General features: G+C 53.5%; 1 protein-coding gene across 3 annotated transcripts in view; it reads left to right on the plus strand.

Annotated features, from left to right (window-relative positions):
• The window catches only part of SMOC1 (SPARC related modular calcium binding 1), a 155,615-nt gene extending 141,326 nt beyond the window's left edge, over positions 1–14,289 (plus strand). For 2 of the 3 annotated variants that reach the window (XM_081229104.1, XM_081229106.1), the window contains exons 11-12: positions 6,853–7,097; positions 12,387–14,289. In XM_081229104.1, the coding sequence (XP_081085230.1) occupies positions 6,853–7,097; positions 12,387–12,403 (262 nt within the window). In that variant the 3' untranslated portion in view covers positions 12,404–14,289. The remainder of the gene's footprint in view (positions 1–6,852; positions 7,098–12,386) is intronic. The other variant, XM_081229105.1, reaches the window with a different exon arrangement.

The following is a 14,289-nucleotide window of genomic DNA, read 5'->3' on the forward strand; positions in this document are numbered from 1 at the left end:
GGAGAGAAGGAGAAAGAATCAGTTATACAGGGAGGTGGCCGGCCAGGGTTACCGGTTTTACTGAGTTTAAATCCCTCTCAGGTCTCCCTAATATATTTTGAAAAAGCAAGCCCGAACTCTGACCACGAACTGGCCGTGCAGGATGGTCTTGCTGGCGCTCACCCTCCTCTCATGTGCCGCTCCCTCCTGTCATTATGTTCCAGCCACTGGTCCTTCTCAGGTCCTCAAACAGGCCAAGCTCTTGCCTGCCCCAGGGCCTCCCTATGGGCCAGCTGCTCCTTCAGCCTGGAATGTGAGTCCCCCATCCTCCCGTGACTGGCCCCGCTGTTCCATTTAAATATCATCTTCTCAATGACCATCCAAACTAAAGGAGCAGCCCTGTCACCCTCTATCACAACACCGCTTTTTCACTGTTGTGGCCTCTCCCGTTGCAGAGCACAGGCTCCGGAAGTGCAGGCTCAGTGGCCATGGCTCACGGGCCCAGCTGCTCCACGGCACGTGGGATCTTCCTGGACTGGGGCATGAACCCGTGTCCCCTGCATCGGCAGGCGGACTCTCAACCACTGCGCCACCAGGGAAGCCCACAACACCGCTTTTTAATTCTCAGCCTAGTGCTTATCCCTATCTGATATTTTGCTGGTTTGTTTATTTGTATCCGTCTCCCCTTACCCAATGAAAATTGAACTTCAATGAGGGAAGGAGCGTTTTCTGCCTTCTTCCCTGCTGTATTCCTAGAACTCAGGATAGTGCCTGGCACACAGTAGGTGCTCAGTAAATATTTGTTAAATGAATAAATAACCAGAAGGATGGGTGGATAGATGGATGGATCCCTGTTGGATACAGAGAGGGATGTCTCAATAAGGCCTCTTTTTCTTGGCACATGTCAGAGGGTCCAGGAACTACTTCAAGACTGATTATGAGGCCAGATCTAGCCCTGAAGTTCACTGTAAGGCTTCTTTGTCACCAGGGCCTTACAGTGCCCTGGCTGGGACCAAGGGACTTGGGCACCATGTGGACAGCCCCTGGTCAGGCACCCTTTTACAATGGAAGAGCCAAGGCAGAGGGCAGCACATCTGGAGCAGGGCTGGCGAAGGGAATTACGGAATCCAGGGTCCCTGGGTTTGGGCCTTGGCTCTCAATTCAGGTAGAATTGAGGTTGCAAGCACAAGGTCCAGGAAGCCACAGCTGATCTCTCCTGTGTCCTCTCAGGGTCTGGCAATTAAAGCTGGACACCAGCTGGGGCCAGCGGGAAACAGTCCCATTTGGGGACAGTGGGAAGAAGGGACAGGGAGGATGTCTGGGCTGAGCGGAAAAGAGGGTGTCTTCCCCCCAAACCACCACCTGTCAGGCTTGGAGGTTTTAGCTTTGCACAAACTCTTACATCTTACCCCTGGCATAAGCTCTGTGCTGGGTTCTGGGGACATACAGGGATGAGGACATGGAGCTCCTGGGAGAAGAGCTATGTAATCACGTGAGTGCGCTGTAAAGCCAATGTGACAACAGAGGCAGATGAAGTCCTGCAGGGACTCAGGGGAGGGAGGGCGTGTGAGAGAAGGCTTTCCACAGGAGGTGACATTTAAGCCACATCTTCACTTACGAGTAAGAAAATGCCCCGACCTAGATGGACCAGGAATAAGGGTATCCCAGCAGAGGGACCCTAGGGGTAGCGAGGTATGAACGAGGTAGGGTCTGTGGAAGGAATTGTGAGGAGTAAGGTTCAAGCTTGAGAGGCAGGCTGTGGACAGTCGGGAGATGAGGCTGTAGAGCTGGGCAGAGCCCAGATCATGCTGGGTCTTGTGATTCGTGCCAGAGAGGGCCACAGGGAGCCATGTGACTAGATGGGCATTCCTATGGAAGCCAGACGGGGAGAGGGGAGCTAAATGGGGCAGGAAGGTTACAGCCTACACCAGAGGGAAAGGTGATGAGAATGTGGACTAAAGCTGTGGTGGACGGGATGATTTACTGAAGCTTTAGTAATGAAATCAATAGGATTTGAAGACTTGTTGGATGTAGGGAGTGGAAGAGGGAGATATCTACTTCCTTTTCTGGTCTTCTAGCCTGATTTAGGGGGAAAGCAGTGCTGCCCAAATCTAAAAATAGGCAAAGTAGAATGGGGTATCCATGGAAACATCTGTGGCTAGTGCCTGGGAGGGGGTGGCCTGCAGGTATCATTAGATGAGGCTGTTCTCAGTGAAGGGTTGTTAGATCATTGAATTATGCTCTTGGTCCTTCCCGCTCCAGAAGGCAGAGTTCCGCCCCCGTCGCCTCACCCCACCGGCTAAATCAGCCTTCCCATCAGCATTTATCAGTCCCAAAGGGAGAGTTCTGAGATCCTAGCTGGCAGAGCCTTCTAGAGCAGGGGAACCCTCTCCCTTCTCCACTCCACCCTAGAAAAAGTCAACGTTGAGAGGAGCTGGGCTGGGCCGCGTAAGCCTCGCTGCCCCTCCCGTGGTCCCACAAGAAGAGACCGTGGGTCTTGAGGCTTCCTCCTTCCTGCCCAGTGCGGTGACTTGTTGATGTTCTTGCAAGGAGGAAGCTGGAATGCGGCTGACTTGGCATTTCCCAGCTCTACCCACCCGCACAGCTGGCAGGGCCTGGACCCGGCTCCAGATGGGGCTCAGCTGACCTGCTTGGCTTGGCCCGTGCCTCCAGGCCATCCCACCTCACCTTGTTTAAAACTGCTTGGGACAGCGGAATTGGGCCCAAGATCTTGGCCAGCGCCAGTTTCCTTGTGGTAAAAGGGGCTGACTCTCCAGCTGTGCATTGCAGCCAAGGCCCGGCGGGCTGAGGCTGCAGAAGCGACACTGAGAGGGCTGAAGGGGAAGGGTGGCACCTGCCGCCTCTTAATTTGGGAGAAGACTCGGTGGGGCCCGGCCAGTCCAGGGAGGGACCTGGCTCTAGTGGTTTCCCTCATCCCTGGAGACGGGAGGCAACAGGACGGCCACCAAAACAGCCCAGAGGTGGGGCTGACGCCAACATTGCACTGTGTCTCTCCACACCATATCCGAGGAAACTTGGAACCTCTACACACCCAATAAGCCCTTTTAATGGAAGTGGAATTGTACCTGTAGGGAGGCCCACAGCAAGGACCTGGGCACCACTGTTAAGTGAACCTAAAAGAACCATCCCACTCTCTAACGTAGGGTCCCCAGACCTTGCCTGATGAGCCCCTTTGAGTTCCAGCGGTTCTCATCCCAGTTCTGTGGGCATGTGTGAGAGAGAGGCCGGGAGTCTGATGCCAGTGTAACCCTAGAACTGGGAGTGCAAGTTGCCAGTATTTTTAAAGGATACTGCTAGAAAGCTGTAAGAGCTGGAGGGCTCAGTGGGCTGTGGCTTTGAGGTCAGGGGTATATTGCGGGGAGTCCAGCTGTGATGGAAAGGACTCCAGCACGGACTGCTTGAGAGCTTCCTGGAGACTCTGGGAGGCCCTCTTGCCCCACCCCATCCAGCACTCCCCGGGAAGATCTTAGCTTCTCCTTAGTTAACAGAGGCTTCTCGTGTCTTCTTTCACACATGCCCGCTGCTGGTTTGGCTAAATCAGGACTCCTGATAGATGTCAGTCTTAACTAGTTCTTGCATGAAGCATGGTAGTTTGGGGACTTGAGGCTGCTGTGAAGCCAGAAACCTCATTTTCAGCGTTTTGAGCCAGATGCCTTCAGTAGTCTTCTTTTTTCTAGTATGCTTGGTTGGAAGCATGAAAACTACGCCCAACCCCCTCCCAGTTACTGTCTTTTGTCTCACCCGATCTCCTTCCAGAAGGTTCGGACTTATTCTTCTGGGGTCGTGGCTGGAGTCTCCTTCCCTCTAGATGAGGGTTCTTAACTTGAGTCCGTGACCTTGGATGGGGTTTAGGGAGTCCATTAAACCCCTAAAATCTGCAGAGTTCTGGGTGCATGTGCATTTTAGAGAGAGGGACTATGGCTTTGTTTACGTGTTCTGAGGGTTCATGATCCCACCCCCTGCCCCGCACCCTCGCTGAGAAATCTTTGCCTTAAATGTACTTGGCGCTTGGCCTAGACAAAGCCTTGGCTTCCAAAGTAGGACCCTAGCGCTGCCTAGCTAAACGTGTGGAGCCTGGCTCTGATGTTTGGGGAGGGGCCAGCATGGGATTCTGGAAGTCAAAGGATTTCAGAAGCAGAGTGCCTTACACCAGCTGGGGACGGGGGCGGGCAGAGGCAGGCCCCTCAGGCCCACAGGGCAGGCTGCCGGTTGGAGAAGTGCTATAGGGAGGCAGAGGCACTGCTTGGAGGGCTCCCGGGGGACGTCTCCTGGGATGTGTCCTCGGCTGCGGGGTATGGGGGACATACAGGGGGTAGCAGGCAGAAGGCATGGCCGCTCTGGGCTGGGGAGCTCCTGCTGGGAGTGAGGAGGGCAGGAACATGGTTCTCCAGACAAGGAGGCAGGGAAGGGAGGGAAAAAGGAGCAGCAGCCAAATGACAGCCACTCTCTGGCCTAAGAGGAAACTCCTAGAGGTTGTAGCAGGGGAGAAGAGCTGCTTCTTGTTGCAGCCTAGCCCAAAGGAAGGTGCGGGGAGCTCCAGCAACTGAGTCGCTGAGAACTGGGCAGGCAGGCGGGAGCCCAGGAACACGTGTTGAAGACAGCGATCCTCCCCTGGCTGGGCGTCTGGGTGGGATGACCTCATCCCTTCCCGTCTCAGCAAGTGAGGCTTTATTATTCCAGCCTCTAGGTAGACATTACGCTATGCTGAGCCTAAAGGTTAAAGGAAGAGCTGCCTTCGCCAGGGGTTCTCGTGGCCCCCTCACGGGAGGGGCCGAGGGGGAAGGCCCTCCCCTGACCTCCTTAGAAAGCCTGGGTGGAAATAGCTGGAGTGTGTCCCCTGGGTCCCTCCCGGCTCTCCTCCTGCATCTGGGTCCTCCCTCGCGTGTAGGGGAAGGCGAGGGCAGGCAGGGTGCCCTGCGAGGGAGCTGGCCACCCTCCCTGCTGCTCCACGAGCATCCTGATAGAGAATTTTCGGGGGCCCGCCTGGTATACCCTGCAGGCTCGAGAGTGAATGTTGCAGCAAAAATAGTGGAAGCTTAAAACCACCAAAGTACCATGTACTGGCAGAGACAACAGTCTGAGCCATGCCTGTTTGAAAGCCCTTCCAAGCCTGGTTTCTGTGACAGACCTAGCAGATTCCCCAAGGACCAGAAGCAGACGGTCCCTCACACCTTCCCCAGGTGCTCCCTGTGCCAGACCTGTCAAGATGAGGTCCTGCTGGTAGATCCACTAATTGTGCTCTCTTGGAATTGGTCCAGGGTGCCCAGGGGGACCTGCCCAAGACTGCAATCCACTTAATTAGGAGTGGGCATTCAACAGGGATGCCTGGCTTTTTTTTGGTAATGAAACATCTTTTTCCCTAAATGGTGAGGCCACTTGGGGGTTGAGGTAGGGGAGGGAGTTTGCTGGCTCATTCATAGCGGAGTGTCAGGGATGGTCCCCTCCCTCCTGGAAAACTCGGCAAACCCTAGAGAAGAACCCCAAGGCACTGGGAAGTGCCTTGAGTATTTTCCTTGCCAGGTACAGCTTCAGAGTGTGCTGGCAGGCGCTGAATCCCTGGTGCAGGATCCCTGTGTGACAGCGAGCACCTCTGCCCATGCTTCTAAGCCATGGTCGTCACGTAGTCTGTCCCAGTGCCCTGCAGACTAAGTATTTGAATGTATGGACCTCCCAACCTCAGCCTTAGTCCCCCAGCCAAGGGAAAGTTACCCCGGGCTTTAAGCAAAAGGGCCTGGACCACATTCACTCCGTGCCAAGCCCTGGCAGCAGGAACCATGGGATTCGTGTGACTCTGTTCTCCTGGCCAGAGACCCCAGTCACCCCCTCTAGAAGAGACGCATCATTGGCTTCAAAAGTTTCAGCTAGCACCCTGAATCCTTTTTGGGAAAATATGAGGCATGAGTAAATGAAATTGATGGGTGGGCCTTGTGTACATTACATGTGTAGGCATTGCTCTTGTCACGTCACGGTCACCACGCATACGTGGGCTGTGTTAGATGCGGTCACCGCTGTGCTTCTTGACACCGGGAAGCTTTCTCGGTTACTCTAGCCCAGTGCTTCTTAGCAGAATCCCCTGGGGGTTCTAGTTAACATGTGGCTTCCTGGGTCCACCCTGGACCTCCTGTCTTAAAACCTCTATGTGGACAGACTCACGCTTAGTAGGTCTGGACTTGCCAGCTGTAGAACCTCTGTTTGTGTCCATCTCAATTGCCTTCTTTCCTCAATTCTTACCGCGCTTGATACCTGACAGGGACGGCCCACGGGAGCTTCACACTTCACACTTCACACTGAATTGTTGCTGCTCGGTTTCACTTTTTGGGCTCTGTTTCGCCAAGACAGCAGTTTGAAGCCAGGGGCTCTGCCTCCTGCTTTGGAGGCCCTCCCAGGACCTGGACTGGCACTGGGTGGGTGGTGCAGGCTCCGAGCACCCTTTCCCATAGTCATGTTCATTTGGATGCCGAGTTCACGTGTAACGGGCAGCTTGTGTGGCAACAACACTAGGCTAGGAGAAGGACCGTTTGGATCCCTGTGGTTCTATCCGGCCAGTATGTCTTGAGCGTCCGTCTTGTACGAGAACGTTGCTGGCTATGGCGGAGGGGGTGGCGGGCTCACCTACTTGGGGACCCCCGAAGAACGAACTGTCCAGTCTTGTGGCTCAAGTTGGAAAGGATGGCTTGATTCGGCTGCAGGCTCATTGGGGCTGGGAGGGCTTGGGCTTGGATAAGCCGTTTCTGCCTGGCTGCCGGCAGCCCTGGCATCTGAGCACGTGGGAGGCAGCTGAGGCTGGGCTGGTGGCTCCTGCAGGATCCTGAGTAGTGTGTTTGGGGATGGGGGTGTCTGCCCGTGGCCCAGGTTCTCGGAGCCAGACCCCAGCCACACCCTGGAGGAGCGAGTGGTGCACTGGTACTTCAGCCAGCTGGACAGCAACAGCAGCGACGACATTAACAAGAGGGAAATGAAGCCCTTCAAGCGCTACGTGAAGAAGAAAGCCAAGCCCAAGAAATGCGCCCGGCGTTTCACTGACTACTGTGACCTGAACAAGGACAAGGTCATCTCACTTCCCGAGCTGAAGGGCTGCCTGGGTGTTAGCAAAGAAGGTGAGTGCTTGCCTGTGCTCCTGGCCCGCTAGGACTTGCCCCTCCCGGGCCCGGGGCCAAGGGCTCCCCCAGTAGATGAGGTCCCAGGTGTGTGTTTATTCAGCTACTTACTGGGAGTGTGTTATGCTTTGTGCTAGACGCCTGATATAGTGGAGGAATGGATGGATAAGGTCCCTATCCTTCCACAGTCTATGGAGGAGACAGATACTAAAGTATTTACATACCCTGTGGTAAGTGCTATGAGGGGGTATTAGGATAGGCCAGCCTGCAGTGACAAGTAGAACCACACACGTAATGGCTCAGCTCAACACAGTGGATATTAGTTCATCTTGCCCCACGATTCCAGGTCCTAGGAGAGTGTGTGTGTGTGTGTGTGTGTGTGTGTGTGTGTGTGTGTGTGTGTGTGTGTGTGTGTGTGTGTGTGTGTGGTGTATGCAGGGGAAGGAATAGGAGTGGGGATTGCTTCGTGTGCAGTCACTGAGATTCAGGCTGAGAATGACTCTGCCATCTTTATTATGTGGCATCCAGGGTCACCCTGGGGGTCTTCTCCCTTCCCAGCCAGCCAGATGGCGTAAAGCCTGGAGCAGTGCCTGTGGTGGGGGGTTGATGGGCCAGTCCTGGAAGTGACACACATCACCTCTCCTATTTCACTGGCTTGAACTCAGTCACTAGACCACACCCCACAGTAAGGAAGGCTGGGAACCCAGGAAGAGGAGGAGAGCGTGAATCCTGGTGGACACCTAACGATCTCTGTCACAGTGGAGCAAGTGCAGAGCATTGTAGGAACCTACGTAGGGCACCCCCATCAGCGCAGGGGCAGACGGGCTTGGAAAACTTTGGGAAGGAGGTGATGTCTAGACCAGGGGTCAGCCAACCATAGCCCATGGGCCCAATCTAGTCCACGGCCTGTTTCTGTACAGCCTGTGAGCTGAGTGGTTTTTCTGTTTTTAAAGGGATGTCATTTTCAAAAAAGAAGAATATACAGCAGAGACTATTGTATATTGTACATGACCAACAAAGCTACAATACTTACCAGCTAGTCCTTTACAGATACGTTTGCTGCCCCTGCTCTACAGCAACCCCTGAGCAATGAGTAAGGGGTGGCCAAGCAGAAAGATCAGGGGAGGGAAGAGTGTTCTGAGCTGAGGCAAGTGAAGAGTGAAGCTGCAGAGGTGAGGGAGGAGAGTTCTAGAGGAGCTGAAGAATGTCAGTGTGACCGAGATGCATGTTTGAAGATGGAAGGGGAGGGGAAGGGGTAGGAGGCAAGGTGAGAGAGTTTCAGCTATACAAGGGCGGTGGGGAAGCTGTTGAAGGGATTCAGTCAGAGAAACAAGAGCATCAGTTTTGCTTAAAAATTATTCTGGTGCAGTGTGGGAAGTGGATTGGGGATAAGCGAGGTAGAGTCCCCAATAGGAGGCTGTGGCTGTCCAGACAGGAGGTGATGGAGGCCCGAGTTATGAAAAACCCAGTAGGGGATGCAGAGTAGTGGGTAGAGGTGACTAGGTAGACCTGCAGGCCTTGGTGATTGAGTGCATAGAGGGATGAAGGTTGGTTTGGGCAACTGGACAGTGGGTCCCTTCACTGAGATGGGCAACGTGGGAGGAAGAGCCGAGCGGGTGCAGGGGGACAGGGAAGGTGACGAGGATGGCTTGGACGTGTCAAGTCGGATGCACCCAAAGAATTAGAGGGTCTGTAGTGCCGGTGAAAGGTCTGGGCTGAAGATACCAATTCGGCTGACTTATATGAAATGGAAGCTTGGGAAATGCTGAGATTGCCTTGGAGGAAACATAAGGGCTTTTTCTCGTAATAACCCTTGTTTGACAGTGTAACCCCAAAGGGTAGCTGGGGAAGTGGCTGAGTTACCATGAGGTACCCAGTCTCGGGACCTGCCCGCTCCATCACTGGGTTCTGGCCTTTGTTCTGGGGCGTGTGGCCCTGAGCGAGTGACCTCATCACTCTGGGCTCCCCTGTCTGATGAGGATGCCTCTCTGTGTTCCCACGACTCTGAGTCCCCAGGACCCTCCCTCAGCCACAGACTAGTTCTTTCACCCAAGTACAAACTACTGAGCCATCCCGGGTTTCAGTGTCTTCATCTGTAAGATGGAAATAATCATAATATCCACCTCATAGGGCTGTTGTGCTGATTCACTGGGACAGTGAGTCAAAGCAGTTGTCATAGTGCCTGAGACATTGAAGGAACTCCGTGGAAGTTCAATATTACTATTCTTCTTCATAAGATTATTGCCACTGTCGGAAGCCTTATCACACTGCATTTGCAGTTCACGTTCCTGATTCTCCCCTGCAGCTCCCCTGTAGCTGTGGGTGTGCCTTCTCAATTTCTAACCTCAGGCAGAGTGCACGGTACACGGTGCACGGCGCCCAGTAACTGTGCATTAGATCCTTGTCAAATGATGAAGGGATAGGAGAGGGATTGTCCTGTATGGTGACATTACGCTTTGGCATTTGGAATCTGTGCCCATTTCTCAGAGCGCAGGCTGAGGGCCAGTATTGGAAAGAGACTACCCAGTGTTAGTATAGACCCCAGGCCCACCCAGGAGCACTTCTGGGCTCAGTAGGGTTGGAATCACAGAGCTCTGTAGCCCCTGTGCCCTCAGTCCCCTTCCTGTCCTGGTAGTTCAGGTCCGTGCAGCACACAGCGGCCAAGGGGAGGCTGAGTGTGGTGACCTCGGGTCCACTGAGCTCAAGGAGTCCTCCCGGATGTCCTCTGAAGCTTTGTGGGGCACCAGGTGCACAGAACCCAAAGGAAGCATCCAGCCCTGACACTTACTAGCTCTGTAATCTTTAGCAAGCCACCCAAACTCTCTGAGCCTCAATTTCCTCATCTGCAAAATGGAGATGATAGCGTCTGCCTCGCAGATTCGGGGTGAAGGTTTAACAAGCTGATGCCTGTGAAGAATTTAGCTCAGGACGTGGTTAGCGGTGAATGCACAAAAGAAATTAGGAGTAGTGGAGTAACGCACCCCCAGGCTGCCGGCAGCTTCGCAGGGTCCGTCTCCTCTGCCGAGCAGCAGAAAGATGTTATGTAGGGAATGGAGCAGATGTTGGTCATCTGGTGTTGTGCAGTGCCCTCTGGTGGGCCGAAAGGGGCTTGCACACCACGTTGGGGGCAGAAGTCGGGTGTGGGGAGGACACCGAGTTTGGGGTGAATGTAGCTTTGGGTGTGAGGGACTGAATTTCTGGGAAATGCCCCATGAACACAGGCATTTTTACCAACCACACTCCTCACTGGGGAGCTGAATTCTCTGCACAGTGTTCCGAGGGCTGGTCTTTCTTAACCCGTCCTTCCCAGTATATAAAGCACCATCATTAGGATTACTGTCACCACCCTGTGAAACAGGCAGCCTGGAGCCGAGTTCTTCCACTGAAAAAAATTGCCAGCTCTCCCGATGAATTGCCCAAGGATGGCACCTGCTCCGGGCTCGGACCTTTTCTCTCCCCTGCCTTCCTTGGTAGTTAAGAGCATGATTCTGGAAGCAGACAGTCAGGTCTGAGTTTGCTTCGCCACGTAAAAGCTACGCCATCTCCAAGCCTCAGGTTCATCCTCATAACATGGGGATAATTTGATTGTTCTATTAGAACCATATACAGTCGTTCTGAGGATGAAGCGATATTTTGGTAAAGGGATTAGTGCGGTAAGCCTTCAGGTGAGAGTTGGTTACCGCTGGCTGTACGTTTTCTCTCCTGAGTCTCAGCCTGGTGGGTAGGACTATCTGAGGTCCTCTGTACGTGTAGATCTTTCCTCTCACCCCTGAGAGGAGCAGCTGCTGGCTGGAGCAGATGAAAGATGGGATTCAGGGCCTGGCAACCTGGCTCACCTCCCACCCGCCTACCTTGGGCTTGTCCCTCTATCTTTCCAAGTTTGTTTTCTCATCCGTGACATTGGATATACCAGTATCTACCCCTCACCCCACCACCCTGTGTTCTGTCTCTTTTCTCAGGTCTTAAGGAATGTTAGTGTAACTTGGGGGCGGTTGAGCTGAGAGTGGGCGTGTATCCCCACAGCACTTTACACTCCTCCAAGCCCTTTCTCCATGAATTCAGTTGAGCCTCAAGGCAACCCTGTGAGAGGTACAGCAGAAGCAGCACAACTGTGGTCCTCATTCCTGCTCCATAGACTGACCCAGAGGGGTTAAGGGCTGTGCACAAAATCACACAGCCTCCAGGGCCCACGTGGAGCTGGCCCAGCTCTTGGTGTGCCTGCCTTGCAGCTCCCTGCTCCTCCCTTAGGAGACCTGGGCCCTGCAGAGCCTCCAAAACCGATCAGCACCCTATGGGGTTGGAGTGGGTGTTCGCAGAACAAGCCTTGGACCTCCGTTAAGCCCCTCAACTGCTCTGAGCGTCAGTTTCTGGATTTGTTAAGTGAAGGGGCTGGACCAGATGATGGCTAAGATTCCTTCCACCTGACCTTCTGCGACTGGTAGAGCCAGGACCCAAGAAGGTTATGCAAATGTCCATCAGCACTAAAGCCCCTCTCAGCTAATGAGGGGGCCCTGGCCTTAGGGAAGAGGGACTGTGTTTAAGGGTGTTGGCTAACAAGGGGTTTACCCGAGTAGAACAGGAAGCCTGGCCACACAATCTCTGGCTCTTCCCCAAGTGCCCTCTTCATTCTGGGTGTTAGAGGGTCCAGGGGCCCAGGTATAGAAGAAACCCTACCAGTTTTCTGGGTCAAGGCCATTTAAGCATCCTAAGTTCCTGTTTTGGCAGGTGGTAGTCTTGGCATCTTCCCCCAGGGAAAATGATCAGGCAAAAACCCATTCAGTAAGTTGCCTTCTTTCTGGGGTCCTTCCTATGGGCCCCCTGATGCAGCTTCGGTAGTGCAGTGGAGTGTTGGGATTGGCCAAGTTACTTGGACTCCCATGTTCAATTTGTTTGCTGAGGACACAAGAGAAAGATTAGTTAGTGCTACAAGGATCCTACCATTCCCACCTATAAACAGGCACCTACCACTTCCGACCCAGCCCCAGGTTGAAAGGCTGGCATCTGGGAGTAGGATGGTTTGTACAGAGTGCACGCCCCCCAATTGTGTTTACTGGGCAAAACCTAGTTCTCTGGAATGGCAGCCTCATTTTGTTGTGATTGTGATGCCTCATGGTGGCAAAGATGGGCTGGTAAAACATGGGCTTATCTGCAAGTCCAGGTTACCTGTGTTCCACCCAGCCCCGTATTTAACAGCAGGTAGAAAAGCCTGCTCCGGTGAGGAAATTGACATGTGTAGCTGGATTGCAAGTAAACCCAACTCTAACTTCTCACTTATACCTCCCTTCTCAGTAGGACGCCTCATCTAAGGAGCAGAAAACCAAAGGGCAGGTGGAGAGACCAGGGAGGCAGGATGGATCACCAGACACCTGACCTTGGACGCTGCCCACAGCCCAGCCACATCCCATGTAACATGAGTGGTGCCCACCGTGTTTGCACTTTTAATAACTCTTACTTGTGTGTTTTCTTTTCGGTTTCATTTTTAAACACCAATATCTAATACCATGGTGGGAAAAGGAAAGGGAAGAAAGACTGTTCATTCTCTTTTATTGTTAAGGTTTTGGATCTGCTACTGACAACTTTTAGGGTTCTGAGGGGGTGAGGGTCTTGTTGGGACTGAGAAGAAAGAGATTTATATACTGTATATAAATATATATGTAAATTGTATAGTTCTTTTGTACAGCCATTGGCACTGCTGTCTGTTTATTCCCCTCCCTTTTCCTGCTCTGGGTTGTGAGGGCTCTGGACCCACGGCCCAGCTTTCTGGAACCCAGAACTCCGTCCCCAGCCCGCTTGGATTCTGTTCGGAGACCGACCCCTGTGGTTATACTGCAGACTCCATTAGTTCTTTTCTAGTGGGAGGAGGGCACCGCCTCTTGCTGTGGCTGTCAGAGCTGGCAAGTCACTCGGCGGTTGACCTTCTCAAGGGAGGCTGGGTGTGGGACAATGTGAGGGGCCCCTGGAGGGAGGGCTCCCATGCCCATGTGTTCCTGCCATCTGGATCCCCAGGTGGCCCTGACCCCGTGGGTGCACAGTGTCCTGGTGGCCCACTGAGCAAATTGTCCTCCAAGGATTTGCGTTAGGGTCAGTTGAAACATTTCCACCCATGTTTAACATCTACTCCACGTAAAGCATGAGAAGTGAGGCAAAGAAGGAAAAGACACACAGAGGGGCCTTTTATTTAGTAGCTGTTTAGTATCTGAGCAGCAGAGGGAAGAGGACAGATGGCCTGCCCTGGTGAGTGCAGTACCCACAGGAGGCTTCTCACCTCCTGCAAACCCACGAATGAGGCTTCCCGAGACAGCTCCCAGGGCCAAGGTCAGACTAGGCTTTTACTTCCACTCTCCTCTATCTCCCCTTGCCGTCCTCTGGTCCTCATAAGCCTGAGGGAAGAGTTGTGTTGGTCACCTTGTTGGAAACTCAGCCTTTTTTTTAAAACTCAGTACTGAGGTTCTTCCTGTTCCCTTAAATGCCCTTAAAGGCTTCCAGTCTTGAGGCCAATTCCAGAGCAAAGCTCATCTTGGGCCTCCCACTTCTGCCTCGCCTAGAAGTGCAGAGATAATAACCCAGCTACGGGGACATCCAGGCCTGGCTTTCCACAGACGTTTTACTGTGATTCCAATGTGGAATCCAATGTGCTGGGCAGCCTTCGGGTCAGATGCCAGCTCCTTCTGCCCGGGTGGCCATGCCTATCTGACAGTCATCAAAGAACAACAAGTGGCCCTTAGCACCCCTTCCATGAGCAGGCGTGGCAGCAGTGGGCGAGGGTGGGTAGTAGCCCAGGACTGGGGCCCCTATGGATTGCTTTTGGAAATCTGGCCACATCTCGTGCATCTCGTGCCCCATCCCGGTATCCCATCCTCTGACTGCAGAAGGTTCTTGCTGTCTGGGTGAAAGTCCCAAAGGTTGTGTTAGGGTGACTGGAGGCCCCATCCCAACATGGTAAGGTGGACGGGGAGCCCTAGCCCATTAGTTTGGACCAGAAAGCTCAGCGTGCTGGAACCGGATGGACTTTCCAGGAGACCCCAGTCCCCTACTCTGGCCAGGAGGAAGCACCTCCTTGTAGAAAGTCAGACTCTCCCCTGGGCATCTTCTCTCTCACACGTATGTGGAGGCTGTGTTGTGTGGTTTTCCTTTGTGAGGAGGGAGGGAGACTCTTTGTAGCTTGTTTTATAAAAAATAAAAATGAGTCAAT

The sequence above is a fragment of the Mesoplodon bidens genome (genome assembly GCF_964165515.1).
Source record: "Mesoplodon bidens genome assembly, chromosome: 3".
Classification (NCBI taxonomy): domain Eukaryota; kingdom Metazoa; phylum Chordata; class Mammalia; order Artiodactyla; family Ziphiidae; genus Mesoplodon; species Mesoplodon bidens.